The following is a 26,628-nucleotide window of genomic DNA, read 5'->3' as shown; positions in this document are numbered from 1 at the left end:
AAAGATCTTCAACTGATGAGATCTGAATTTCCAATCTGTGTATTATCTATCTATATCTATTTTCCTGCTCGCCCATGTTCCTTGCTTCTCTCCTCCTCTTCACTTCCACTAACTTTTTCCATTCTTCCTCAACTGCCTAATTCACTTCCTCACCTTTCTTGTTTATCTTTTTCATCCTCCACCTCTTCCCGTTTACTCTCTCAAGTACTGCGACCTTCGCTTTTGCTTTTTATCCGAATGTCAGCCCTGAAACCTCATGTCAACTGTGCAGCTACACAGGAGGAACCAACACACACACACACACACGCAGATGTTTCTGTTGGTCCCAGAGACTAAACACACCGAGGGAGGGATGGAGGGAAAACAGCTCTGACAAAAACATGACTGAGAATGCAACAAGAACTGCCCAGAGGGACAGTTTGTTTGAGAGTGTGGTATGCACAGAGGGGACTGGACTAGGGTTAATGACGTCTGCTTTAGTTAGTATTTTGAGATTGGAATATTTGAAAATATGATGCAGTTTAGCCGATTGGTTACCATATCCAAAGCACAAAAAGGTATCTCGTTATAGCTTTTTTCTTTTTTTTAGGTTAGAAAATATGTATGTAGTGTTTGACATTGCACATTTTTGTTTTGTTTGTAAAGCTAAATGTTGCCTCCCTGATGATTGCAGTTAAAATAAAATCCCAAATTTGAGCAGAGGAGTGCAGTCTGGGTAGAATTTAAGGAACAACAAGCAAGTAAACTGAGTGTAAAGGCTTAAACAGTGAAGCCAGTTAGCTGCTAAAACTCCTTTTTTAAAGAGAAATTAAAACACTTTTAGCGCGTCCTGAAAGTCAGTCTATGGGTCATGGATGTCAGGTCTGTAAGGCTCGCCCTACCCCGACTACCCTGAAAGTTTCAAATCAAAAGATTGCCTATATTTGCTTTAAAATTAAATAATGGAAAAATAAAAATAATGGTTTCTTCTGACACCACAAACTAAATTTTTTTTGACAAAGTGAACGAAACTACGTATACATAATTTTCTTTTTTTTTTTGCAAGATGAATGCATTTTGCATCATGAATATTACAAAAATCCAATATCATGCACAGGAGAGGGTGTCAGGTTTTAACACCCCAAAATAGTATTTACACTTTTTTTTAAAAATATGCATTGCTGACAGTTTTTAAGTCCTTAAAATGTCACATTTTGTGTAATTTTAATTAATTTCTCTATTTTTGTAGTGCCTGGATTGCCCTCCTGTAGCTAAAAAGAGCTATTGTTATTGACATTTGACGCACTCACACAAGCAGCCTTATTCACTGTGCTGTTTCATAGAGCCTGAGAAAATGCTGCAATCCACAAGAATGCATGAAACCTGAATATATGCAAAATTATATTTGCTTCAGAGTCTCTGTAGTTTTTTTGTCATCAATGGTGTATTTTTCGATACGGGATACGGGCGAGTCACACCTGTACTGGTGTGTAAGAATCACAGCAGTGCCAAAGAGCGTCTTCAGCATAGACCCTGTGAATGAATCCCATCAATAAATTTCACAGCCAAAACCATGTCGGATACGGGAATGACCTTATTTCACCAAACAGTGTGAGAGTGTGTGTGCATGTGTGTGTGTCTGTGCGTAGACGTGTGTGAAAATTCTCACCATTTTACTCAAGGCCAAGACTCTTTATGTCAACGGAGAGGAGCAGAGATATGGAGAGAAACACTGTCTCTGATATGATTTGAGGATGGAGCGATGATGGTTAGACTTCACATACTGTGTGACCTTGTGTGTGTGTGTGTGGGTGTGTTTGTTTGAGTGTGTGTGTGTGTGTGTGTGTGTGTGTACAGAAACCAGTTCTTCTTGACCTTTCTCCGACCTCTCCATGAAAGCTTTTGGTTACTTTAACTCTTAAATTCGGCAACGTGTGATTACATCATGCTGATAATTCTGTGTGTGCACCATTGTTCTGTGTGTGTGTGTGTGTGTGTGTGTGTGTGTGTGTTGGCTCCCACTGGTCACGGCATTTCTCGAGTATCACCAGAGTTCACCACAGTGGCTCAAAGAGTCTTGGACTGGTTTAGCTGTGGGAACCCTGCTGTGGTTGTGTGTATTTGTATGTATCAACCTTGTATCCCCGCTCCACTCGTGGCCTTGCCCGGCTGTTGGGTTTTGGGAGGGGGGGGGCGAGGGTGGAGGGTGGTTTGAGATAGGAAGGGATTCAATAAGTAGTTGAATCAACCCCTCCTCCCCCTGTGGATCTTAGGACGGTGGGAAAGTTCAAATCTGCTGCTATTTTCTATCTTTTATCAGCCGGGCTTATCGGCTGGCTTTCTCGTCTGCATGCCTGGCTTCAATAGTCCAGGGTCTCAGCTCAGGCTGCATGTAACTGCTCTCTATCTCACTCCCTCCCAGCTCCTCCCCTCTTTCCCCTTTTTTTTTTTTGGAAACACCACCTGTTCTTACTCCTTTTTCTCCTCAATATTTTATCTTTACCAGTCTTAAAGACATAGACAATCAGCATTTTCATAGTTTAAAGATTGTTTATCATTTTACCCGTGAAAAGATGCAGATACAGAATAGTCCTAACTTATGGATTTGTGCCGTAGATCATACAAATACATTTCTTCGTACACAGGGTGGCTACAAGTCCTAAAAAAGTCGTACCCAGAGACTCGTTTATGTTTTATGTTTTTGTGTTGTTACGGCATGTCTTATTTGTAATAGACACAGCAAATTGCTTTGTGGACTCCCGTTTTGAAGCCTTGAACTTGGCATTTTGGCTGTAGCTATCTGGAATTTTTGGAGCCATAAGTGACCATATTTGGACGAAAGGGCGGGGCCACCCCTAAAACCAGCTGCTAGCTTAGTTAGCATGGTGTATTAACGGTTCAAATCATGTACAGAGCTAAAAAATAATCTACTTCCTTAAAAAAATCCAAAATTAGTTTCAAATGAAAGAAAGTTTACAGGTTTTAAGGGGAATCTGTGTGTTCAGGAAACAGTGAGGACTAATAAAAAATATCACGGTATTACAGTCAAAGGGGTCAATTTATGGAACAACGGTGGTGTGGAATTAGAAACATTTAACAAATTTAAACATGTTTTTAAAAACAAATTTCTTAAGCAGAATAAGATGGAAGAACAGAGAGAGAAACAGGCAGTGAGATATAATACAGGACATGTAGGCTGCTTTTGATAGTTTGACTTTGTTTTCTTTGTTCTATGATGTGATTGCGTGTTTTTCTTTATTCAGATTGAATTGTTTTGTTTTTGTCTTAATTCTTGTTAATATGTCGTTTATTTTATAAAATTGTAAAAAAAGGAGTGAGGATTTCATACGTATTATACCTATTTTATTTGGCATGTTCGAAATAAGCATCTAATCTAATTAACAGCTATGTGATAATGCTTGTGCTATTTTACGAACAAAAAATAGGCCTAAAACCACTAAAACAAACTGTAATCATTGAAAAAATGAGGGATAATAAATCAACATTTCTGCTGATATGACGTCGCTTCAACAATGCAACTTTTATTAGTTGAAAGAGGTTAAATTTGCCCTGGTTTTTGCTCGAAAGAGCATCATTCAAACCTGTAATAGTTGGACAAATTTTATAGTTTTGTTTAAAATGTATTACATAAGAATAAATATGGCTTGTTTAATGTAACTAACCCAAAATAAAAGCACCATGGGGTTCTGCTTTGTTTTATTTAATTATACCAATCCTTTTTTTTTTAAAAAAAATCATTCATTCATAATGGTACTTTAACTTCCTACTTTATGTAACTTTACTGTAACTGCAGTTCATTCAATAATTATGCATTTTAGTAGTTAACAATAGTTTAAAGGACATTTCCAAATATTCCAATAATATTTTAAAGCTCTATCACCCAGTCCTAATGTCATGTTTGCACAGTTTTTAAGGCGACAGTAGTCATAACGTCAGTATGATGCCAACTGAGTCTGACAAGCTCACTGAACATGCAGATTTAAGCGAAACACGAGGAGCCGCTGTCTTGTTGGCAATAACATAAAAATGAAGAGTTTGATCGGATTGAATTTACATTCGCGACATGAAAGCTGCTGGTTCTTCTTTGTAGAAGTACGAGTCTGGAACATACCCACACTGTCCTTTCCTTTCCACGCTTATCATAATGCACACATGTTCACTTTTCATTAGATTTTCAGAGAAACACACCGCTCATTTTTTTTCCCGCTGTATTTAAACTGCAGACTCCTCTGTGATGTATGTGGGAGTGAGGCGTCCTTGAGGAACATGAAACAGTCTGTCAGGGTGAGTGCGTCTGAAGTGCTGCCAGAGAAGAAACGGTTGTGAAACAGAATACCAGAGGAAAGACTTGATCCAACACATCACGAGGTGTCGACACATCATGCAGGAAATGTATGAGACGCTTCAGTGATAGTGGTAAATAAAAATGTAGGTTATTTATTTAAAGTTTAAAAAATCATTAGCTTAGCAGTCAGACTTTACACAGTTAATAACATCTTATTTATCCATCGTTTTGGGTGCAGTATTTGTCATGTGTCTTCATCCGGCTCTCGAGTGCTTTGAGAACGCTCCTCCGTTATACGGGATCTGTGTACAAAAGTGCAGCCAAAATCGCAGTGAGCTGTATAAAAACAAAGATGAGAGGCAGAACAGATGTGGTGTGCAGAGATGGGAGAGAGGTGACTTTGTTTTCGTCAGACGAGCCTGATATGATCTCTCTGTCAAAGGTGATGAAATCTGCTGAAATGCAGCATCTCCAAAATGTTATCGCAGTAAGTGAGTCATGTGGTTCCGTTATGACACTCTGTTGTTGAAACATTGTGTGTTGTTCCGTTCCTCGCTGGCACCGTGATCATTTTCCGTTAATTGATGATTTTTTTGTGCACACAAGAGTTCCTTGAAGAAACCCTAGAAGGATTTGAAATCACATAAATCCTTTATAAGGCTGAGCAGAAATGTTTGAAAGAGCAGTTGACAGATTTCTTTTGGATTTTTTTTTCAAAAGCTTCTTTCTCACTCTTTGAAATAGCTGACATGATGAAGGATTTTCTCTGATATTGATATTTTTATTTAAAAAATTAAAAGTTTTAAAAAATCAGATTAGGATAAGGACTGAAATTTGATTTTTCTTTCTTTTTTTGGCATGAATAACTCAAATCAGGATCCCCGCAGTCATAACGAAAAAGTTATGGAATTTCATGATCACATTTTCCAGTCCCTTGAAAAGTCACAGAATCAGTAAAAATCATTGAAATTTTTTGAAAAGTCATAGAATTTTGTTGTGTGTAATCAAATTGTTTCCATGTAATGTAACAAAACAGCAAATATATTATCTGAAGCTGTTGACATAACATAGCTCTAATATATGTTTTGTTTACCATTATGTACGTTTCTTTTATTTTCTGGAACTTGTTTGAACATCGTTTGATTTTTATTTGTTTAAAAAATGCCAGGAGAGCAAGAGAAATATATTTATTGTGGATCCTTGAAAAGTCATGGAAAAGTTATGTGATTTTGTCCATGAAAATGTGTAGGAACCCTTTTAAATGATCGAATAATGCCTACTTAAATCTTTAGGGTGGATATTTTACTATTTAAAGCATTTGTCAGTGATCTCTGGTGGAAAAACCATTTAATGACAGTCCTGTTCCTCAATAACAGCAAAAACGTTTTTTGAAATTACAAATACACAGCTGTACTCACAGTACAGAGAATCGTTCTTGTTCTCCACCGACTGGCTCGCTGATCATCTTTCTAAAGTTCTTCTGCCCTCTGAATCTATAAATAAATCAATTTAAAATTGATAAATCAGAGTGGTTCAGTCAGAAACATCAATCCAGAAATGCCAAAGATATTTGAGAGGTTTTATAGAAACAGTGCTAGTGCTGGACCAAGCACATCCCTGTGCACGAGGATGTTTCTAGGATTTTAGGACATTTCTTGGATTTTAGGACATGAGGGACTAAGCTAGGACCCTTATCCTCCACTGGCATTTTTTTGATAAACAAGCTCTTTTTTGATACTGTTATATGCGCTCAAGCACCTTCAATTACAAAAACAATTCCCAGTATGAATCATTTTATTTTTATTGTGAATCAGAAAATGGTTGGGGGGCCACACTATCGGGGGCCAGATTTGGCAAATGTTGAATCAAAGCTGAAATGTTCAACATCATATACAGCTACCCAGCAACTTAAAATAAAAAAAAAGTAAGTGAAAATTTAAATAATGAATGGAATAATAAAAATAGTTCCCTGAGGTTTTACAAAGCAAAAATTCCTCCCATGCAGACTCTTTCCTTGCACTTTTTTATTGATACATTTTTATCAGCGATCATTAAAAAAACACTGATACAGACAATCGGCAAAATACCAAATATTGGCTCCAATAACGGCTGAGGCCGATCAGTGTTGCCAGATTGGAAATGTTAAACTATCGTAGAAGAGGGAAGAAATAATCGCATTTTGAGAAAAATAACCGTACGCCAGTCACAATCAAGAGAACGATTAGGTTTAGTTTATAACTTCAGTAAACAAATATTTAATTGATTTTTTGACACATCTACAAATCTACTTATGCGCACTGCCTTAGAGAGAAGCTATTTCTCAGTCTTTTAACCAGCATGCCGATTGATGCGATTGGCTGTGAGGAGATCATGTGAGGAGTGATATGTAAACACAGATGTAAAAGTCAGAAAATGAGTTAAAATGAGACTCGTAAACTAAACAAAGTGCTTAGTGTATGTGTCACGGTGGTCAAATTATCATCACAGCAATTTTGGAATTATTGATGTACGTCGTACAGGGGGAAAATCATCGTACAAAAACGATAATACGTACGTCTGGCAACACTGAGGCCGATAATCCGTCGACCCCTACTCTTAACCACTTTCTTTACCTCAGGGCCCTTTGACAAAGGTGTGTGTGTCCAGTCCACTGTATGTGCGAGTGTGTACAGTACTCAGCTGTAACACGGCGGGCCCGCTATCAGGTCTGAAGCAACACGGTGTTCCAACATGGAAAGCAGCAGCAGGGAGATTTATTTCAGTGGACTCGGGCCGGTGAATAGTCCTCTTGAGAGGCGCCGGACTATCAGATAGGCCCGCTGTGAGGAGGCTGCTGATCCTCTCCTCCAGGGCTAGTTTTTCTCTCCGGGGGGCATGAAGGATACCCCCGCCACCGGACCATCCATCAAGGCCTGCCGCCGATGCAAGGCACTGTGGGTATCCGTGGCGCTGTAGGGGCGGTATTGCTGCTATCTCTCTACCTGCCCTCCTCATGCCCAAGAAGCAAATGTCTCCTCCTCAGAGGAGGGAAACTAATTGTTGCCTCTGCATGGTGTCAAGTCTCTCTCGCTGCATTACGCTTCATCCCTCCATCCGCTTCTTTGTCGCCGTCTATCTCTTCTTCTCTGTCTCTGTGTCTCTCTCCCAAGGTTCAAGCCAGTGTCCCACCCCGCCATCTCCCCAGGACCTTTATCAGGGAGACGGCTCTGCTCATTAAGGAGTTAATTTTCTCACTCCTATCTCTGATTAGTATAGTCAACCTAAAGCACTGTGAATTCTTCAAATTTTCTTCCTTGTTATCAAAAAAGGGAGAGGGAGAAAAAAGATGGGAATAGGGGGGATATTTAATCGGTTAAGTAGTCTTCCTGGGGAACTAGATTTCTCTCTCCCTCTCTTTTTTTTTTTTTTTTTTTGCTCTTCCCAGCAATGTAAAGAAATCTCTCTGAAAGCCGGCCCAGCTCAGTAATTCAGTTTTTAAAGCATGAGGATGGAGGGAAAGAAGGAGGTGGTGGAGGAGGGGGGTGGGGCGGCGGCGGCGGTGGCGGGAGAGGGAGGAAGAGAGAGAAGGAGAGAAAAAAAAACGACTTGATGAAATTCCGCTATCAGCTCCGAACCAATATGCAAAATATCTCGCTGGAAATCAAATAGCTATTATGTTTTCATTTCCACGTCGGCGTATTTGCTTAATGAAGAGGAGACAGATCAGACCGGCAGAGAGAGTCTGCAGGAGCCGATAACCGCCAACGGCTCCCAGCTATCCGCACAGAGTGACGCTCCCAGTCACTACGCTTTTTCACAGAAAAAAAAGAAAGAAAAAGGGATGGAGGGGAGGGAGGGAGAGAAAGAGAGAGGGACGGAAGGTGATGGAGTATAAGGGAGAGAGAGAGAGCATGAGTGATATTGAAAGGGGACGGAGAAGAAGAAAGAGAGGTGGTGGTGGCAGCGTTGGTGGTGAGGGGGAGGAGGAGGGGGGGATAAGGGGATGAGGAACGGAGAGATAATGACAGAAAGAGAGGAGGAAGCGAGAATATAAAGGAGAGACTGCAGGTTGGAGCGGATGAGAGAAGAGATGGAGACTGAGAGAATTTTCTTTTTCACCGAGAGGCGCACATAGCTGAGAAAAACAGGCTGCTAAAAGTCCAAATGTGCCTTGAATTCTTTTAATTCAAGGCCTTGAGAGGTCTTAAATAAAATTGATGCAGTTATGGAATTTCAAAATGTTGTTTAAACAAATTCAGGCTCTTGATGTTTGGTGTCGTGCTGCGTTCAAGTACATCAGCTATCATTAGGCTTACAGTTTGTATTTCGCTTAGCTGTGATGGACATTTTTTTCCCGGGTGTGCCTCTTACATTCCTGCGTGTTTATTTCTCCCTTCAGTCCGTCCTTCATGCTGTTTGTGCGCGCTTTGTATTTCTTATGGCAGCAAACCCGCTGTGGCATTAAAATGTTACTCTGATGCAAAAATAAAAAGTATCTGGGCACCAAAAGTTGTCCAGCCCGAATGGGGACACTATAAACACTATAAAGCTTAAAAAAACAAAAAACAAACATAATACACCTCTTAGCATGTCAAACAAAATCAATGTCAAAGAAAGTACAAATGAGCATAATCCTCCTCCAGAGATATTACTGCTTTAAAATAATATCCCAACAGCACTTGATCTGAGGCATACTGGGCCTTTAACTCTGTGAAACTGGTCCAGCCACGCAGTCCAGATTTCTCCTTAGTCATTATTTCGAGATCAACTTATAACCACATATTGAATTTGTTTTTCACAAAATGTAAACATATTTGCTTAGAAAACAAAGAAATATAAAATACTGAAAGAGTAAATAGAAACGGCACTTCAAAATAAAAGCTCTGTGCTAAAAATTCACTGTACTTTGAAATACAGTGTGAGTTTGCAATAATAATAATAATAATAATTTAAATGGACCTGTTACCCACTTTTGGACCATGAACCACCATTTGGAAACCACTGCATTAATACGTTAAACATAAGTCGCCCTCCAACGCTGTGAACACAAACTGATCTCAGTGAAACACTAAACGGTGCTGACGTCTACACAGAAAAGAAATTAGGACGTTCTACAAACATTTTAAGGAAAAGCTTTTATCTGATGTTGTGAAATAATGGACAGTGGAATAAAATGTGCATTTCATTTTCTCTTTTTTGGAAGGAATATTTAGACCCTTTACTTAAAAACTAACACAATTTCAGATCTCTGTTTCATGTACAAGTCTCAATTTTCAAATGTTACTGAAGTATAAGTGTAGAAGTATAAACACCAAAATGTACTTACAGTTAGAGTCTTATATTTACTTTAAATGAAAGCATTTTTTTTAATAGAATCGTCAGCATTTTTCTTCCATAGACATAGAGGTGTTTCATTGGCAGTGGGGGAGTCCGCCACTCCAGTGCTGGATTAAAATCACCTAGTTAAGCATCAGAGATTAAGAGGAAAGCGTATCAGAAGTACTTAACATGCAGAATTACCCTTTTGAGCAGTGGTTCCCAACTGGTGGATCGCAGTCCAAAAGTTGGTCGTGGGCCTGTTTTGAATGGACCCAAGGGACTCCAGAACATGTCAAGTTTTTAAAAACATTATTCTGAAGTACAGTGAATTTCTGGCCCAGAGCTTTTATTTTGGAGTGCCCTGTTCTGCTGTAGAGGTAGATCATTTATTTTCCGATTACAGCAACTATTTTATTGTTTTATTTACATGTTGTGCCTTTGTGTTTTGTCACTGATGCTGAAGCAATAATATGAGCTTTTTTTTGGTCGCAGTGCTTTCTATTTACTAAGTTTTAAACAATTGCAGTTATTCTTGCAATATGTATTATTCCATTGTGTTTGTCTAAGCCCACGTGCTGTTTACATTTAAAACTGAATATGTGGTAATTTCTCTTATATAAGGACCTTAAACTAATAACTGAGGAGAAATCTGGATCATGTGGCTGGACAACTTTGGAAGCACTGCTTTTGAGAGTGCTTTATTTTTATCATAATGATAAATATTAGGGGTGTTGCTATTTACCAGTATTGATTATAACTGTGATATTCAAAGAAGAATTCAACTCTAAAAACATATTAATGCATATGTCATTATAGCGTGCAAATAATCAAGCTCTTCTTAAATCATTTCCGTTTCCTCTTTAGTCTCCCTCTTCAGCTCCAGTCGCTGTTTTTTTTTTAACGTAATTCATTCACAAAAAAAAAGACAAAACACAAAATAAACAAAAATACATTTAACTTTAATTGGTGCATTTCGTTGTTGACCCCTTCATCACACAGGTGACACTTTCTATTTTCCTCTGGAATTGAGTGGAAGCGTCCAGTTTCCACCGCCATGAGACGAGATAGCACATCTGAGCTGGGCACAGACAGACCTCAGTGCTCAGGTTAAAGGTGTCGTAGGGCTCTGGATGGTGCTCAGTTTTGGTCTATACAAAACTTCTGACCATTTCTGTTTATAAATTACAAATAATGTTGTTTTAATTCGACTGACACTATGATTTCCCCCTTAAATGTATATATATTGACAGGTTTTAAACAAAATTTGTAGATTTTTTAAGGTTCAGGTGATGTTTGAAAGCGAGTACCTGACTTGAATTGCTGCTATCAAAGCTGCCAAACTTGTTGATATTCAAAGAATAATATATTTCAAATTAATGTTATTTTTTACAGTGGTATTGATGTATTCGTTATACCTGTGCAGTGTGTGTTGGACACACCTGCAGAGCTGTGCAGTGTTGATGTGATTCGTGGAGAGTAGTAGCTTTCATTCTGCTTTTATTTTCCTTCTATCAAAAGTGCAACGTAATCACTCTGTTTCATTAGGTTCAATTTGAGTGCTTCGATCAGCTGATCGATCCTACAACACATAAATAACATAAATAACAACCTGCAGACCGCACTGTCTGGATGACGCTCTTTTACTTTTTACTTTTTTACAACAGAATCTGTTCAACCTAAGCTGCCTGTCACAGATCTTATGTAACTGCAGGTTTAGGATTATACAGTTCATGTTGAGTGGAAAACTGTGAACTACAATCTGACTGAGAACCAAAACTTCTAAAAAGCTTGTGTTATCATATATCAAATAGTATCTTTAATTTCTTGTATTGCTGCTAAAATATCAACAAATGTCTCCTTCAAACAGCTGTATTTATTTAAGTTTTTCTTCAATTTTATAGGATAACATGTGAAAACATTATGGTATCTTCATAATTTGCCTTCTTCCGATACTCATTTTTACTGAATAGAGCTTGAACACATCAGTATAACTCAATGCAAACTCCATTGTTATTTGCAGCAGCTAAAGCTTACTAGCTCTCCTCCTCCCTATATTATATCCTGAAGGCTGCATACAGTAAAGTGATGTAAAGTGAACTTTGCAGACTGCTCTGTTCTTTTGTCTTTATCAACTTAGGCATTAAATCCACAGAACTGATGACTGTTTAACAGTAACTGTGTAAAGATTTTGTGAAAGCACTTTAGTCTGTATCGTCACAATATCGATATATTGATATCGAGATGATTTGTCAAAATACTGTGATTTTCTTCACATTGTCCAGCCATTTTATCAGCTATCGGCTTCAAGAAAAGCCACTCTGATGATCATAAAAATGTGGAATATTGCAGCTGATGATTGGCCAGGCTGGTAACTGGTTGGTCACTATTTTTAAAAGGTATTTTGACAGGTGTTTTGCAGTATTTTCCAATGTTTTAGACAACTGATTCAGAGATAATTAAAGAAAATGGGTAGTTACAGCCTGTGCTTCTGTAGTGTTACAAAATAGTAAATATTAAGTAAATATAGGTATCTAAGATCAGTGTAGTTAGGGGATATTTCTCATACAAAGTTAAGTGAAAGCATACTTTATGTTCATTTATCTTCTGATTTTCTATCCTGTCACATCTGCCTCAGGTTTCACTGAGACGGAAATGACAAATTAGCTTCACAACATCTAAGATATGTTGCAGAGGACTGATAAAGGTTGATCAGCCTGCACACCTTAATAGTTAGGCCTTACTGCACACCCCACTGCACTCTGGGAACTTTATCATCATCGTCACATTAGATGTGAAGATGTGCGGGACGGTCAATAAGTCTCGGGGATTTCAGATCTGTCGAACTTGCTTTGCTTGAGTTTGTCATCCCCGGAGTAATCAATGGTCAGTCGTTAGCAGCTCAAATCCTAAAGGCTGTGGAGAAAAAAGCTGATTATTATTGAAGCTGAATATAACAGATCGATATCGCGGCCTGTGTGGATGGTTCCTCTTGTGTGCGGGCTGATGGTAGGGAACGGCGGCCATGGAGCTGTGATAAGAGCCCATGCAGTGTTGAGGGGAAAAAAATGTTTAAAGTGCAAAGTTGATTAAAAGTATTTCCTCCGTGGTGGGTAATTCTCTTCACTCTGATCAATAAGTGGCTCCTCTCCAGTGCGTGACTCTGTGTCAGGTACCTTAGTTTCCCTCGAGAGAGAGCTCCTCTTCTTCTCCCTTTCTTTCTCTAAATATCCTCCTTTAATGTTTCTCTCTGATTTTCCTCTACAAGTCTCCCTCTCTCTCCTGCTCTCCTTCTCTTTCTTTCAGGTCTAATGTATTTTTTTTGTGTGTGTGTGTGTGCGGTGGGTTATTAGCGTGAGAGTGTCGAGCCTTGCGTCTGTTTAATCAGGCTTGTTGAGCATGCAGGTTTGATGTGTGTTGTCTCTGTGTTTAATCAGCGAGCTGCTTGCTGCAGGTTTGATGTGGACGGAGAGTTAATAAAGCAGTATCTTTGGTGCCTTCATCAGCCGCAGCACTTTGTTCTGCCTCTCCTCGCGCCTCCAAGACAGACAGCTGCAGTCTCTGCGCGGGAGCTCAAGTACTCCTGTACTACCACCACATCTGTCTTGGTCTCATCTTGATGGTGGACGGGATTTTTCCTCAGTCAGAGTGGACTTGTAATTTTATTTCAAGAATGATCCTTGTCTCATTTTGTCCTTCGTTATAAATTTTAATGTCTTTTTTCGCTGAGATTTTTATGTCCTTTTTATGTCCTTGAGCTGGACACATTACATCCAGGTCATTGTCTTGAGTTTGGATGTTCTTCTTCTTCTTTGAAAAGATAACCCAAATGTGTCCATTAGGGCTGCATTACTTTCATGTTTGGAATAACTGATTAACGTGTGCTCCGGTAAATGGAAGAAAAAAGTGAGAAAGTGCCATCACAATATGCTAATCCCCAAAATGATAACTTTTTTTTCAATAATTCAGGATTTAAGATATATAATCTCAACAATTTAGCAATCATTCAAAAACATATCAATTAAGTTTTTTGTGGGTCAACTAATGAATACAGAGAATCCATTTCTGCTCCAGGTAACAGGCAGAAAATCCATCAATCCGTCTGTTATTATATGACCTGCAAATATCAAACATCAATTGATACTTTTTGACTATCGAACTAATCATATCAGTAACATATAGCATCAAAGACAAGAGCTGCTACAATTTATTAATTGATTAATATTAAGTTAATCACTAACTAATTTGATAATAAAAAAAATCAAAGTTCTCTAATTCCATTTTTTTATGCATGAATATTTTTTGGTTTCTTTATTCCATTTTCCTACATTTTGGGCTTTTGTTGACAGAGATTGACATTTTTCATCATTTCCTGACATTTCATAAACCAATCAATCAGTTTATAATGAAAATTAAATAATCATTAGTTTCAGAGCTATCTAGTATCTGAGATAAGATAAAACTTTATAAGACTTTATTAATCCCACACCACGAACATTCACACATTAAAGCAGCTCAAGAGTCAGAAGAAAGATACAAAAAGCAAAAAGTGATGTGAGTGCCAAAAAGGTTAACTATTACAAAAAAAAAAAACACAAATTACATTAAAAGAAAAATCCATACACTATATACAGCTTTATAGAGACACTGTGTGTCCATGACTGGTTGTTGCAGAAGATATGTGAAATACACACGTTGTTTAGCATATTTACTGTAGAAATATAGAAATATCGCCTGTATTTGATCAGACTGTCCATATTCCAAATCAGGAAACTTTTTTTAAATTTGTCTAATGTATTTTATCTTATTAAAAAAAGGCCACCTTTTAAACACTTGGGGTAATAAAATGTTTGTCCTATATTGTGAAATGTTTTTTTTTTTCAAGAAATATTTTGTTTATGGTCACCAAAAAACTTTTTAGTGGCCTTAAAGCTAATTTCAGATGACATGCAGCCCCACTTTTATACTTTTATCCAATTTTAATTTCTTTGGGAAATTTCACTGTTGTAATTAATTTGAAGATGGCATCAAATCTTGATATTGTTTTTTATTTTTTATTTTTTTTTTTTACTATTTTTCTCAAATTTTCAATATTAATGGTTGATGAAAATGTTATTGATACATTCAGCAATGCCTTCTTGGTTTGAAATCTGTTTTATTTGAGTTGATGAGCTCTGTCTTTATGTAGCCAGATCTCCATTTAATCTTCTAGGTTAAAATTTGTCAACACTTTGAGGCAGATGTCAAAGTGTACCTCAGTTTCCGGTTGAGAAGAAATAGATCTGGAAACCTCTTTGATAAATCTGAGGCACTCCAAACAAAAAAAACAAAAAAAAATCTGAATTTTTTGGATTAACACTAAATGACTGGCAATGAGGCCTTTTTGTGCAGGAACTGATGTAAAGTTTTTCCTAAATTCCATCTTTCACAAGTTTTATCCCCCCGGGAACCTGAAGTTCGGAAACATGAATAAATGTAAGCTTCAGGCTTTTTCCTCCGTCTTCAGTTCACAACCTAGAAAGCTCAGTGGTGCTGTTGGATAAGTCTCAACTTAATTGATGTCCCTCCTACAGAGATACACATGTAGGCTATGTCTTTTTTTATTATTTCTCCATCTCTTGAATGAGTTCAGTCCAATTTTCCTGTGGATATCACGCTGTAACAATTAATAAGGCTTTAACTTTTAAACTGGCAAATGAAGTAGAATGTGGCGCACTTATCACACAGGCCCCGCTATCCTTTCTGCCAACTATCCGAGACAGGAAGAGAAGGGGGAAAGGGAGAATATTTCTCCTTGGATAAAAGAGGGGAGAAAGTGGAGCTGAAACTTTTCCGCGCCATTTGATGTCTGAAAGCAGTGATGCAGCGATTGATTCATTAAACCAGAGCCGTAATGAGGAAAGAAATCATAATTCAAACTTACATTTTAAACAGGAAATATAATTGGAATTTTATACAGAGAAGTCCCTTTGTACAATTATGATTAAAGGAAAATTAATTGTATGAAAATGTCCTTATAGATACTGAAAATTAGATCTAGCAAAGCTCGGGCGACATAGACCTAATTCTAAAAATATTGTGTACAGGATCGATCTTTTTTTTTTTCTTTCTCCTCTACTTTTTTTTTATGAAGGTCCAAATCTAGCTGTGTTAATTTTATCTGAAATTAGAGTGAACCATGCAGGCGTGGAAGTTGAAATTAGCCTAAAGATGTTTCATTTACAAAGACAGAAACACTTTGTCAGCCGGCGATTGTTTCCCAGCATTATCTCTGCCTGCTTTTAATTGCTTTGGAAGTGAAATTAACAGAATTAGAAAAATTGCCTCTCCCTTTTTCTACAAGCTTCTTTATTCATGGGTATTGTTGTGTGCTTTGTATAGATTATAGACTCCTTTTGTTCCAGTATTGTAAATATATACGCCCCCAGTCACGGCTTTAGCTCCGAAACAATCCCTCTGTTCGTTCGACACAACCTAATGAAAATTAATTTACAACCTGTCTGGATTGGGGGGAGAAAGGCGGGAAATGAAGGGAAGAAAAACAATTCTGGTTTCCTCTCGGTATTAATTTCACTCTGATTTAGTTATTCAAAATCTGCCCACCTGCATTGACTTTCCAATACATCATCGTGCATGTGAGTTGTTTTCTCCCTCGGCAAGCGATTAACCATTTCTTCTTTCTTCACTCTAGCACTTCCTAATCCTCTTAAAAGAAATGGTTACCCTGAATTAATAATTCGATCATGGTATCCTCTCGGGAACTGACAATGAAGCATGTCATCCGATGCACATGAACATAACAGAAACTGCCTTTTTTTTTAATCACCAGCTAGACTTGAATCACTAATAACTCAACCTTTAAATCCAGAAAAATAAATATGACGGCATGTTTCGAGGTTTGGAGCTCTTAATGTGGCATTAAAGCAGCCGGCTGTATTCATCCTATAGATGGAGAATTATTAATGAAGCAATTTAAAAAAGTCACATTAAATCCATATTAACTGACTCCCTTTTTTTTTTTTTTTTTTGGATGTAATCTTCAAACAGGCTAAAATAGATCAAAAGTACTGTATAATTACTATGGTCAGCAGGGATTATGAAACTGTAATTGATACAGATCAGCCCTGCACTAATCACTCTTTTAGCTACAATTTTAGGTATACTGTAATTTGGCTTTAAGGTCCCCCTTGGCTTCTTTGCTATTAATCTTCTGGATTAGACCGTTCAATGTGTCCAATTCTTGAAACCGTTTTTTGAATGAGTCCAGTTAAAGAAAAAAAAATGGATCAGTGTATTTTGGGGTATTTTTCCTCCCTTCAACAGTGCGTACAATCATAAGTAGCTTGTTTAACAATCTCGCTTCCTTTTATTTTTCACCTCTCCTGCACCAGTGTGTTTAGACTCGCGGCTCATGGGAAGACAATTAAACTCAAATCCGTCTGCAGACATAAAGTATTATATTATTCTGTCCATGTCCACAGACAGGCCTCCAGAGTTTGGTACTTAATGGTGCTCTTTTTTGGTGATGTTCTCATAAAGGGTTGAGTAATATATTTTTATTATATAGATATCATGGTTTAAGGCCGCATGTTGTCTTATATTTTGGATATTGTAATATTCTAAGTGTTTTTTCTTGGTTTTAAAGGCTCCATTACAGTAAGGTGATGCAATTTATTTATTTATCAATTTATTTGTGCCTTTTTTCGTCATTATATCCACTTAAATTATGATTATTTATCAAAAATCTCATTGTGTATTTTGTAAAAAGCATCAGTAGTCAACCCTACAATTAAGCTTGGGCAGTATGTAATATTTTGGACCTGAAATTAGACGGTATATGAAGGTATAAGTGTGAGGCACTTACATCCCCTGACTTCAGTTTACTCACAAATACACAATATAAACCCATAAAATCTTAAGAAAAGTAATATTTTTACACCTATTTTCCTTATTAAACAGAGACATACAACTGTACACCTCAACTTTCTCTCAGTAAGGCTTAATTGCCTCATTCACACTTCATTCAAACTCAACAGAAACAAAACAAAACTCACCCAGTAGAAACCAGAGACTGAGCCCTGGTGGTGCGTGCTGTGCACTACATACCATAGATTTAATAGAAAGACGAGCACCTGTATTTATGACAGTATTGATATTGAATATATAAATACTCTAGCATACCGTTATACTGCCCAAGCCTAATATTGATATTATAGATATAGATATCATCATAGATTATCGATGTCATAATATCACAAGTCTTGTCTCTTTTTTGGTTTTAAAGGCCTTTATCCATTTAGTCCTCATACCCACTTTACTGATGATTATTGATCAAAAATCTAATGTGTAAAATTCTTGTGAAGGCACCAATAGTCACTCTACAAAATCATTGCATATCATGTCTTATTATTCATATGCATTTTGTGTTTAGACCATCTGATGTAAATAGTATATTTAAACAAAAAAGTGCAATTTGGCTCTGATCTGCTGTTTTCTCCTTAAATAAAGATATAATGTGGAATTTCTCTGCATTAAAATATCTAAAAACGGTTAGACAAATGATATATATTTTGTTGAGTTGTGCAGTTGAATTATCTCAAATGTGTTAAACAGTGTTTAAAGACAAATTTGTGATTTTAATCACCTGTCAGTGACATCATATCCCCGTTGCTCATGTGTCAGGGTTTTGGTTGTGCGCCAGAAGCTGTCATAAATTTACGTTTTAATCACTTCAAGCGCAATATTTCAATACACATTTGGTCTTTTAAACGTTGTATTTTAACCAGATGAAAGATTTTAGATCTAGATCTGAAGTTATCGCAGAAACAAGCTGAACAAACGTTACTGGCAGCTCCGATCCAGTGTCGGAGAAACACTGATTTGTAATGTGAAACTGCATTTTTCAGTGATTTTACTGGTTTAAATCACAGAGTCTTTTTGATTTTGAGAGGAAGTGACTTCTGTTGATCATTTGGCTTCTGGTTAAAACCTCTTGAACATCTGGAAATTAATTAGTCAGAGTAACAGGTGCGCACACATCAGCATGAACTAACTAGCAGCCCCTCTGCGACAAGCTAAACAGCATCAGAGAAACGCTGATTTTTAACATGAAACTGTTTTATTCAGTATTTTTGCTGGTTTTAATCCTTAATCCTTCTGTTTTGGAGATGAGGAGACCGCTGGGGATAATTCGGCTCCTGAACAATGAACACTGAAGGAATCCTAACTGAGAGAAACTGACTGCAATGATGGCTCTGCTCCGTCTTTTATTTGTGACCGAGAGCGGCAGGAAATTACATAATATATGTTAAACTAATATTTCTTAAATGTTTCTGATATAAATGCTTAAAATGTTTGTTATTACCTCTTTTTTTTTTGGAAATTCCTCAGGAGCGGCTCTATTTCTTCAGGCATCTGGAGGACAGTACACATGACCATATTCATTTGTTAATTTTTCCTCATTTTCGTCTTCCAGGTTCCCTCGGGGATGTCGACGGCGATGAAGAAAACACACCGGACAACCTCAGCCTATCAGGCGAGGAGGGAGGAGCCTCGGATCCAGATGATTCAGCAGAAGGGGACAGCTCCAGCCCCCCGCAATACACATCACTATACAACGAAGGTAAGAAGAATAAGAAAGCCTGACACAGGAGAAAAACAATTTAACTACAACAGAACATATTATTAGCACAAGGATCAATAAAAAAGAAGCTGCACATCTTCCACTTTCTACATATTACTGTGCACTCTACTGCTTATTCCTCAGACCTTTGATGTAAACCGAAACTGCAATACTACAACTACTATAATCTCTGACTGTTGACTCTGTGGGTGCATTGATATATTGGCAAAATAACTTGCAGACGTCTACCAGGGGTCGCAAGGTCATGAAAAACCTTAAAAAGGCATGAAATATGTAAAGCCATTTTCAGGCCAGGAAAAGTTTTGTAAAACTTAAAATACCCTGAAAATTTTTGAAGATTATACAAACCTGTATAATATCACATGATGCATTCAAGGACTGTAGGAAATTTGAAAATCTAACAATAATTTCTATTTTTTACAGTTTCTGGCTGTGATAAAGGGTATAGTGATAAAAAAAAAAGCCAAAACTTTTTCTTTAAAAATTGCCAAAGGTCCTTTTTTCTAAGATCTTTTTTGGCTTTTTGCCTTTATTAGGATAGGACAGCTTAAGTGCAAAAGTGGAAGAGAGAGGGGATGACGTGCAGCAAAGGGCCACAGGCTAAAATCGCCAAAGATTGAATTTTTAAAGAAAACATGCCTTCTAAACCTGCAGGCCTGCGGGTTTGGAAGGCATATGTTCCTAAAAAATCAGCAGTAAAAAAAAAAACACAGGTCCTTCCCCAGTGCTTAAAAAAATATTTGACATGCTTCCCGTTTTTTGCACCATCCTAAGTCCCTAGATTATATTTAAATATTCAGTTCTAATCCTGTTCTGATTTTTTTTATTAAAAAGCTTCTGTAAAATAATAAAAAGAACTGATAAAGAGTATAGATGGTCATTTCAGAAAATGTATGGTCTTGAAAATTTGCATCAAAGTCATGGAAAAGTCCTGGAAATGTATTGGTAAAAACGTTTATGAACCCTGTCTCTAAATGTTGACACTGTGGGTAAACTGACATTTTGACAAAACACCTTGCAGACATTTACTGTTTGCTCACACTCACACCACCTCTTGTTTTTTTGTGTTTTCCTCATGAGACTATCACACCGCCTATGATGATAGCCGTGCGCTGACAATATGCACCTCTTGGAGGAAGATAATCCAGATGTCTAGTTCAGCGGCAGTTATTAGTGGTTATTAGCACATTTATCTCCTCATCAAGTCCTTCTTTCATCAACTGACGTGAACCTGTTATCTGTCAGGAGACGGTTAGCGTCACCCGGAGATGACTAAAAAAAACACCATGATGAGGCTGCAGTTTTATATACGTATCGCTCTTTTAACTCTATTGTGTCTAAACTAATAATAATGTATATATTTTTAAATTCTGCGGGTTCAATCTTGGCTTCGGCAAATCTGCCCCCCCATCCCTCCCCTCCTCATGCACCTCTTATCCCGATGCCTTCCCCCCTTGTACCGTGTGATAGCAGAGTTTTCAGTCATATTCTTTTGACTTATTCAAGATTTCACTAGCTGTGTTTTTTTAATCTCAAAAATTCCTGCTCTTGTGAAATTTTGGGGCTGGAAGTGATAAGCGTCTGTTGGTTGGCTTGGTTTGATAAACCCATGGAAATTCTGTCAGGTGCTAATCGAGACAAGATTAGAGATTAGCTGTGTGTGTGTGTGTGTGTGTGTGTGTGTGTGTGTGTGTGAGGTGAGGAGTGGGCTATGTGTGTATTAGATAGAAGAAGATGAGAGAACTCAGGCAGACTGCACATGTGAGCAAGTTTGTCTGTCGATAGCAAACTGACTTCTTTGTTTCTTTTATTTGTGTGTGTTTTAGCCTTTAGCCCCCCTCGCCTGCCTCCCAACACACACACACACACACACACACACACACACACACCCTCCTCATCACACTGTTGATTTACTCCTCTCTCTCTCTTCTCCGGGGTTCCTCGGTTGCCCAGTGCTGCCATTATCAGTTCTCTGTAAATCAGCCATGTTTGACGAACCTGCTCTTTCAACCTGGGATCAATACCAGGTCTTTATCTGGCCAGAGCTGGCTAATAAAGGCAAGGCCTCTTATCCACCATCTGGGAGAGAGAGAGGGAGAGAGAAAGAGAGAGAGAGAAAGACACACACACACACACACACACACACACACACACTGGCGATAACCACCCTGATAACTTCAGAGGGGAAAAAAACACATTCTACCAGTAACAGGACCGCGCACTGTTCTCTCCATCACACCCAGAGAAAGCCAGTATATTAGTCCTGATACCATGAATAGACACCACATTCATGCACACGCACACAACTTTATTGAGGAAGACTTAGCATCTGTTCAGCTCGTCTTTCTCTCTGTTGTGGTGTTTTTTTTCTTTCTTTCCTCTCTCTTCTCAGAATTTTTCTACAGTTGCAGCAACCCGCCGACACATGGTCCTTTTTTGCACAACAAGCCAATCATACATATACATCACAGGAAGCCTGATAAAATCCACTTCTGGCCTGATTAGTCAGTGCGCTACCTCCTTTTGACCTCTAATTGTCGTTGCCCTCGTTTGGACCAATCAGATTGCTTTTTGTGAACTGACAAGCTGTTTTTTTCGATTTCATCAGAATCTGATCTGTGGTGATGGAGGAAGTGTGTGCGATGCAGAAACGGACAAATGACAGACGTGTTAATCTCTTCTTGTATCATCGTGATGGACAGTTATGGACTGTACACATGCTGAAGTGCTGAAATGATCGGCTGATAAATCAATCGATTCATCAACCAACAGAAAATTGTAATACTAAAACAAATGTTTAAATTATCAAGGAAACAAACAAATATTAGTTGATTTCAGCATTTTGACTAATTATGACCAATTCGAACCTCTTAGGTTTTGGGAACTTGATGGGCTCTTTTTGGAGAGCAACTTAATCAGAGACAGTAGAGACGTAACGGTGAATACGGGAGAGAGAGACATGTTGACCCGTTAAAACCTGAGTGAATTTGCTGGATTTTTTAGAAAAAACAGATGAAGAAGACAATGCGCAACCTAAGAAGAAATGACCCCAAAATTATAAAAATAAAAAATTAAATTAAAAAACAAAAAAACAAACAAAAAAAACAAGAAAATTAACTGACTTAACTTAACTTAAAAAAAGGACATAACCTGAAAAAAGTTCCTAAGATTTATAATAATTCTGTAACCTAATTTTAAATATATTATTATGATAATTGTAACTACTGTTTTCTGGACATTTTCCCCTTGCTTTTTTACGATAATATTATATTACATTATATATATATATGTGTATATATATATATATATATATATATTGCATTTTTTAGGATATTTCTTGCCAAGTTGCTCACTGTCATTTTCCCCCATGTTTCCAAAGAAACAAAATCTATTTTCTCAGGACCAAAAAAGGATGTAATACTTGTGAAAAGCGTTTCAACGCAGCACAAGAAAAAGTGATGTTGATCCAGGTTTCAAAAGGTTAAAGGTTCCTGACCTGATATACACCAGGATGTATTTACTTTCCTTTTGCAAGGAAATGGGTTTCCAAGAATATTTTAAGTAAGATCAACTTGTCAGACCTTACAGTGAATATTGATTGTGTAACGGGGTTTCGAGGTTTGCCAAAATGCTTGTCAGTGTGCAGCAGCACTGACTGACTGTAGACGCTGACAGACGACTGCAGATGATACTGACGTGCTGCTTTCTCCAGCCGGCGTGTACGAGGTGGAGGACTCGAGGTTTTCTCCATTTCCTTTTTAGCTTCATTTGGTGATCATCGTGGAGATATGTTGAGACTCAAATGTCGGGGAACAGATTCGTGAAGAGAAGATGCAAAAGACAAAAGGCAGCGTTGAAATCACACGGAGACAGAAACGTATAGAGGGTTGTAGAAGTTGTAGAAGAAGGCGAGATTGTTGGGTGACTTTGCCCTGCAGGTGTGACAGGGGAAGTTCAGCTTATCAGATTGATGGAGACTGTCTCGCTATAGGGGGGGAGGGAAGGCGGGAGACAGAGGGAGAGGGAGAAGGGGGCGGGGGGGGGTTGGCAGAAAAGTGTCTGTCGACTCCTCCTGATACCTGCCTCCATGTCTGAGATGATATGGGAGATAATATTGATAATATTAAACGCAATAACTGTGTCTCCAGCTCCCCTCCCTCGCTTCAGCCCCTGCAGGATAAAATCAATGTGCCATTCAATGTGATTTATAGCTGAAAATAATGGCACTGTTTAGGCAGGGGGGAGGTGCATGTGTGTGTGTGTGTGTGTGTGTGTGTGTGTGTGTGTGTGTGTGTGTAGGTCTGCTTGCTTTAGTGTGTGTACAGTATGTCGCCGGGTATGAGTGTTTGCATGTAGATGAGGTTGAAAGGTGGACGTGACGTGAAGATGGATGGTGTGTGAGTGTGTGTGCATGCATGTGCTTCTCTTTGTGTGTGTGTTGATTTATTTGACGATGCAGATCCAATCTCTCAACTGTTACATTAATAACGGCGGAGTGTGAGGGCGTCACGTGGTCGTGGGGCGTTTATGGCTGGTATTGATCAGGCGTTATCGCTGTTTATCGGAGCGGGAATGCAAGGGTAAACACGGCCTTTGTGCAGACAGCTGAGGTGTTATCGGGGTGGAGGCTGAGGACGGGGTGGGATTTGGGGAAGGGGAAAGAGAGCACCAAACAGGATGAAGGGAGACAGCTGGGAAGGAGGAAGTGAAGAAAAGAGCAAAAGTTAAGAGGAGAAGGACAAGGATCTTTTGGACAAAAGACAGATGAAAATGTTTAACTAAAGCTGTTATTTTCTGCAAATATAGGTTGGTATATTGGTAGATATTGATTCATTAATATAAACACAAACATTGTTTATGAGAATCTCTTAAAATAGTTAGTACATTACGCACTAGAACAGTTCATCTTTGTGTTACTATGACTAAAATTTTTGATGCTACCAAAAAAAACATTCCTCTCCATCCTTTTCTTTTCTCACCCCTCTATAGATACATCTACCAGTGTCCGAAATTAACTTTTTGACTTACCAGCCAAGGTGGGTCGTAGATGGAAAAAAACATTGGCCAAGCATATTTTTTATCAGCCAAAATGAAAAATCGCCTTTTTTGTTTCACATATTCATTTGTTTCAGTACATTTCATTGAGATAATAATGTATTTTATTTTTGAATACAAACTTGAAGAAGAAGCCAGAGCAAAATCTGAAGCAAAGTAATACAAATATATTGAAAAACTCATGACCACAGCCTCAGCATGTGAATAAGTTCACTCTGATAAGCAGTAAAGCACTGTTTATGTGTTGGGCTTTTATTGTGAAAGGTAAGTTTGAAAGCAGAGCTGATGTGCTGTGTTTGCTGTTTCTATCACAGACCTTCGTGTTATTATTTCTTTGCCTGCATCAATATAAGTGTAGCCTTCCTTCTCTGTCCGTTTCCTTCTCTGATTGGTCATGCCCGAGTCATGTGACCATTTCCTGAAAGAAAACAGGCTACATGAGCCTGTATGTACCTATGAGCCTCGACTACACAACGTTAAATTCTGTATTTATCAGGCAACTACCCGAGCAATGCTTCCCTTTACACCAGCTAGCGCATGTGCAGTTTACCTGAATGGTCATGTGCTTTTAAGGCGTGTTTGTATCGATGGAAATTTAAGATGCAGGGGTGCTAAAATGCTCATATGTTTTAAGGCTGTCTTAAATTTGAAGGGAATGATGTGGTTGTAACCTCAATCATTTGAAAAGTCTTTGCCTAATGAGTTGAATCTTTGACTTTCAGGCCTAGTTTGGGAAAGTTACTTTTAAGCCTGGTATCCACTGTGTGATTTTGGGCTGTCTCAGATGAAAGATGACCATCGTGAAAGAAACGTATAGATATCTTTGCTCGTGGCTTCAAAAAGGTGTTCCTACGTCGCACAGTGAGAGAGATTTAAGGACGGCTGTTGTCAAGGTCTTGCAATCAAAGACAGCCTTGGATCGAGCTCTGACAGTGTCAGAAATTTGGGATAACCGTGTCACTGTGTGACTGCTGTTACCACCTACATGTACCAACCAACCAACAGAAATGCAGCATGAAATGACGCACTGATCAGCGCCACACTGCTAAATACAACTAGATACTTATTTTGAGCTCTCATTGTAAAACTGGCGTGCCAAGTTCACCCTTTTTTGCCAGCCGAGACCATGTCCACATTCTCCTCGTCCTCCTCAGACTTTTTTTTGGACACACATAAATGCCATTCAAGCAAGGGCTCAGTTTGTTTGAATGTTTACTTTTTTGTCTTACCACTACGCACTACAGTTCATTCTTGCGTATAGGGGCCGATGGATCGTAGCCTGCGATTCAGCAGGTGATGTCATTGCAGAGTCCCAAGTTTAGTAAGATCCCTGTCGCACAGTGTATCTGCACTAAACTTACAAGATTGCACAAATCTCGAGGCTTTAGTCATGCAGAGGTGCAGTTTAAAGTAGTTTCCTCGTGTATCACCTTGAAACTTATCCGTTTTAAGATCAGTGTCGTTTTGCTGTGACTAAACTGGAAATTATTATCAACATTAATAGTGAAACGCACTCTGGTTTTGACTCACCCTAACCTTTGGCTTGATGTTGATGATGCAAGACTAGAGAACAAGAAGAGAGAGAGATCCTCACCTCAGATTGCCGGAGGTGCTGTGATGTAACTATTAATCTAATCTAACTAATCACAAGTCTCGCTAATAGGGAGGGACCCTGCGGCGTGATGAACCGGCTGATACTGGCTGCACAGGCAAAGTTCAGGGTTCACAGATGTGCTGGATAAACACATCATACACACACACACACACACACATCCAGACATTTCAGATTCACACACACATTCATGCAGGTCCAGCCACGTGCAGAAGCACACACAGATCTCTTTGATCAGCGAGCAGGAGGCTCTGTAATCAGCTTGATCAATGGCAGGGATATCAATGCTGATTAGAGGAACACAGGCAGCCTCAGTCTCTGCTGAAGGTGACAGGCCGAGGGGAGGAAGGGGGGAGATGGAGAGATAGAGGAGACAAGACAGATGGAGGAGAAGACCCACCTACAGTGGAGAGAGGGAGGTAAGGATGAAGGGGCTTGATGAAGAGAGTGAAAAACTGGTGGAAAACGCATAGGAAGAGACAAAGAAGAGACAAAACTGAGGGTAGGGAGCGACGACGGTGGTTTTGATGAGTTTTTGATTCTCCAGAGTTGAAACGAGAATCAAAGGGTCCATCTCTGCGTGGCGAGGTGTTGTGTTACGCAGCTCGGGGAGCCGTTTCACCGCCGCCTTTGATCAACAGACAGGAACAGCCACTGCCCAGACAGACACACACACGCACACACACACACACACACACACACACACACACACACACACATACACACAAACACACACAC

The 26,628-nt window shown here is 38.6% G+C and overlaps 1 protein-coding gene across 1 annotated transcript in view; it reads left to right on the top strand.

Annotated features, from left to right (window-relative positions):
• Window positions 1-26,628, top strand: part of zfpm1 (zinc finger protein, FOG family member 1) — a 120,025-nt gene that overhangs the window by 38,269 nt on the left and 55,128 nt on the right. The window contains exon 2 of the mRNA XM_088079702.1: window positions 19,056-19,202. Coding sequence (XP_087935828.1) covers window positions 19,056-19,202 — 147 coding nt within the window. The remainder of the gene's footprint in view (window positions 1-19,055; window positions 19,203-26,628) is intronic.

This window comes from Plectropomus leopardus, chromosome 7 (genome assembly GCF_026936395.1).
Source record: "Plectropomus leopardus strain MGB_pleo_1.0 chromosome 7, ASM2693639v1, whole genome shotgun sequence".
Taxonomy (NCBI): domain Eukaryota; kingdom Metazoa; phylum Chordata; class Actinopteri; order Perciformes; family Serranidae; genus Plectropomus; species Plectropomus leopardus.
The sequence above is the reverse complement of the archived record's forward strand: the minus strand, read 5'-3'. Positions and strand labels throughout refer to the sequence as shown.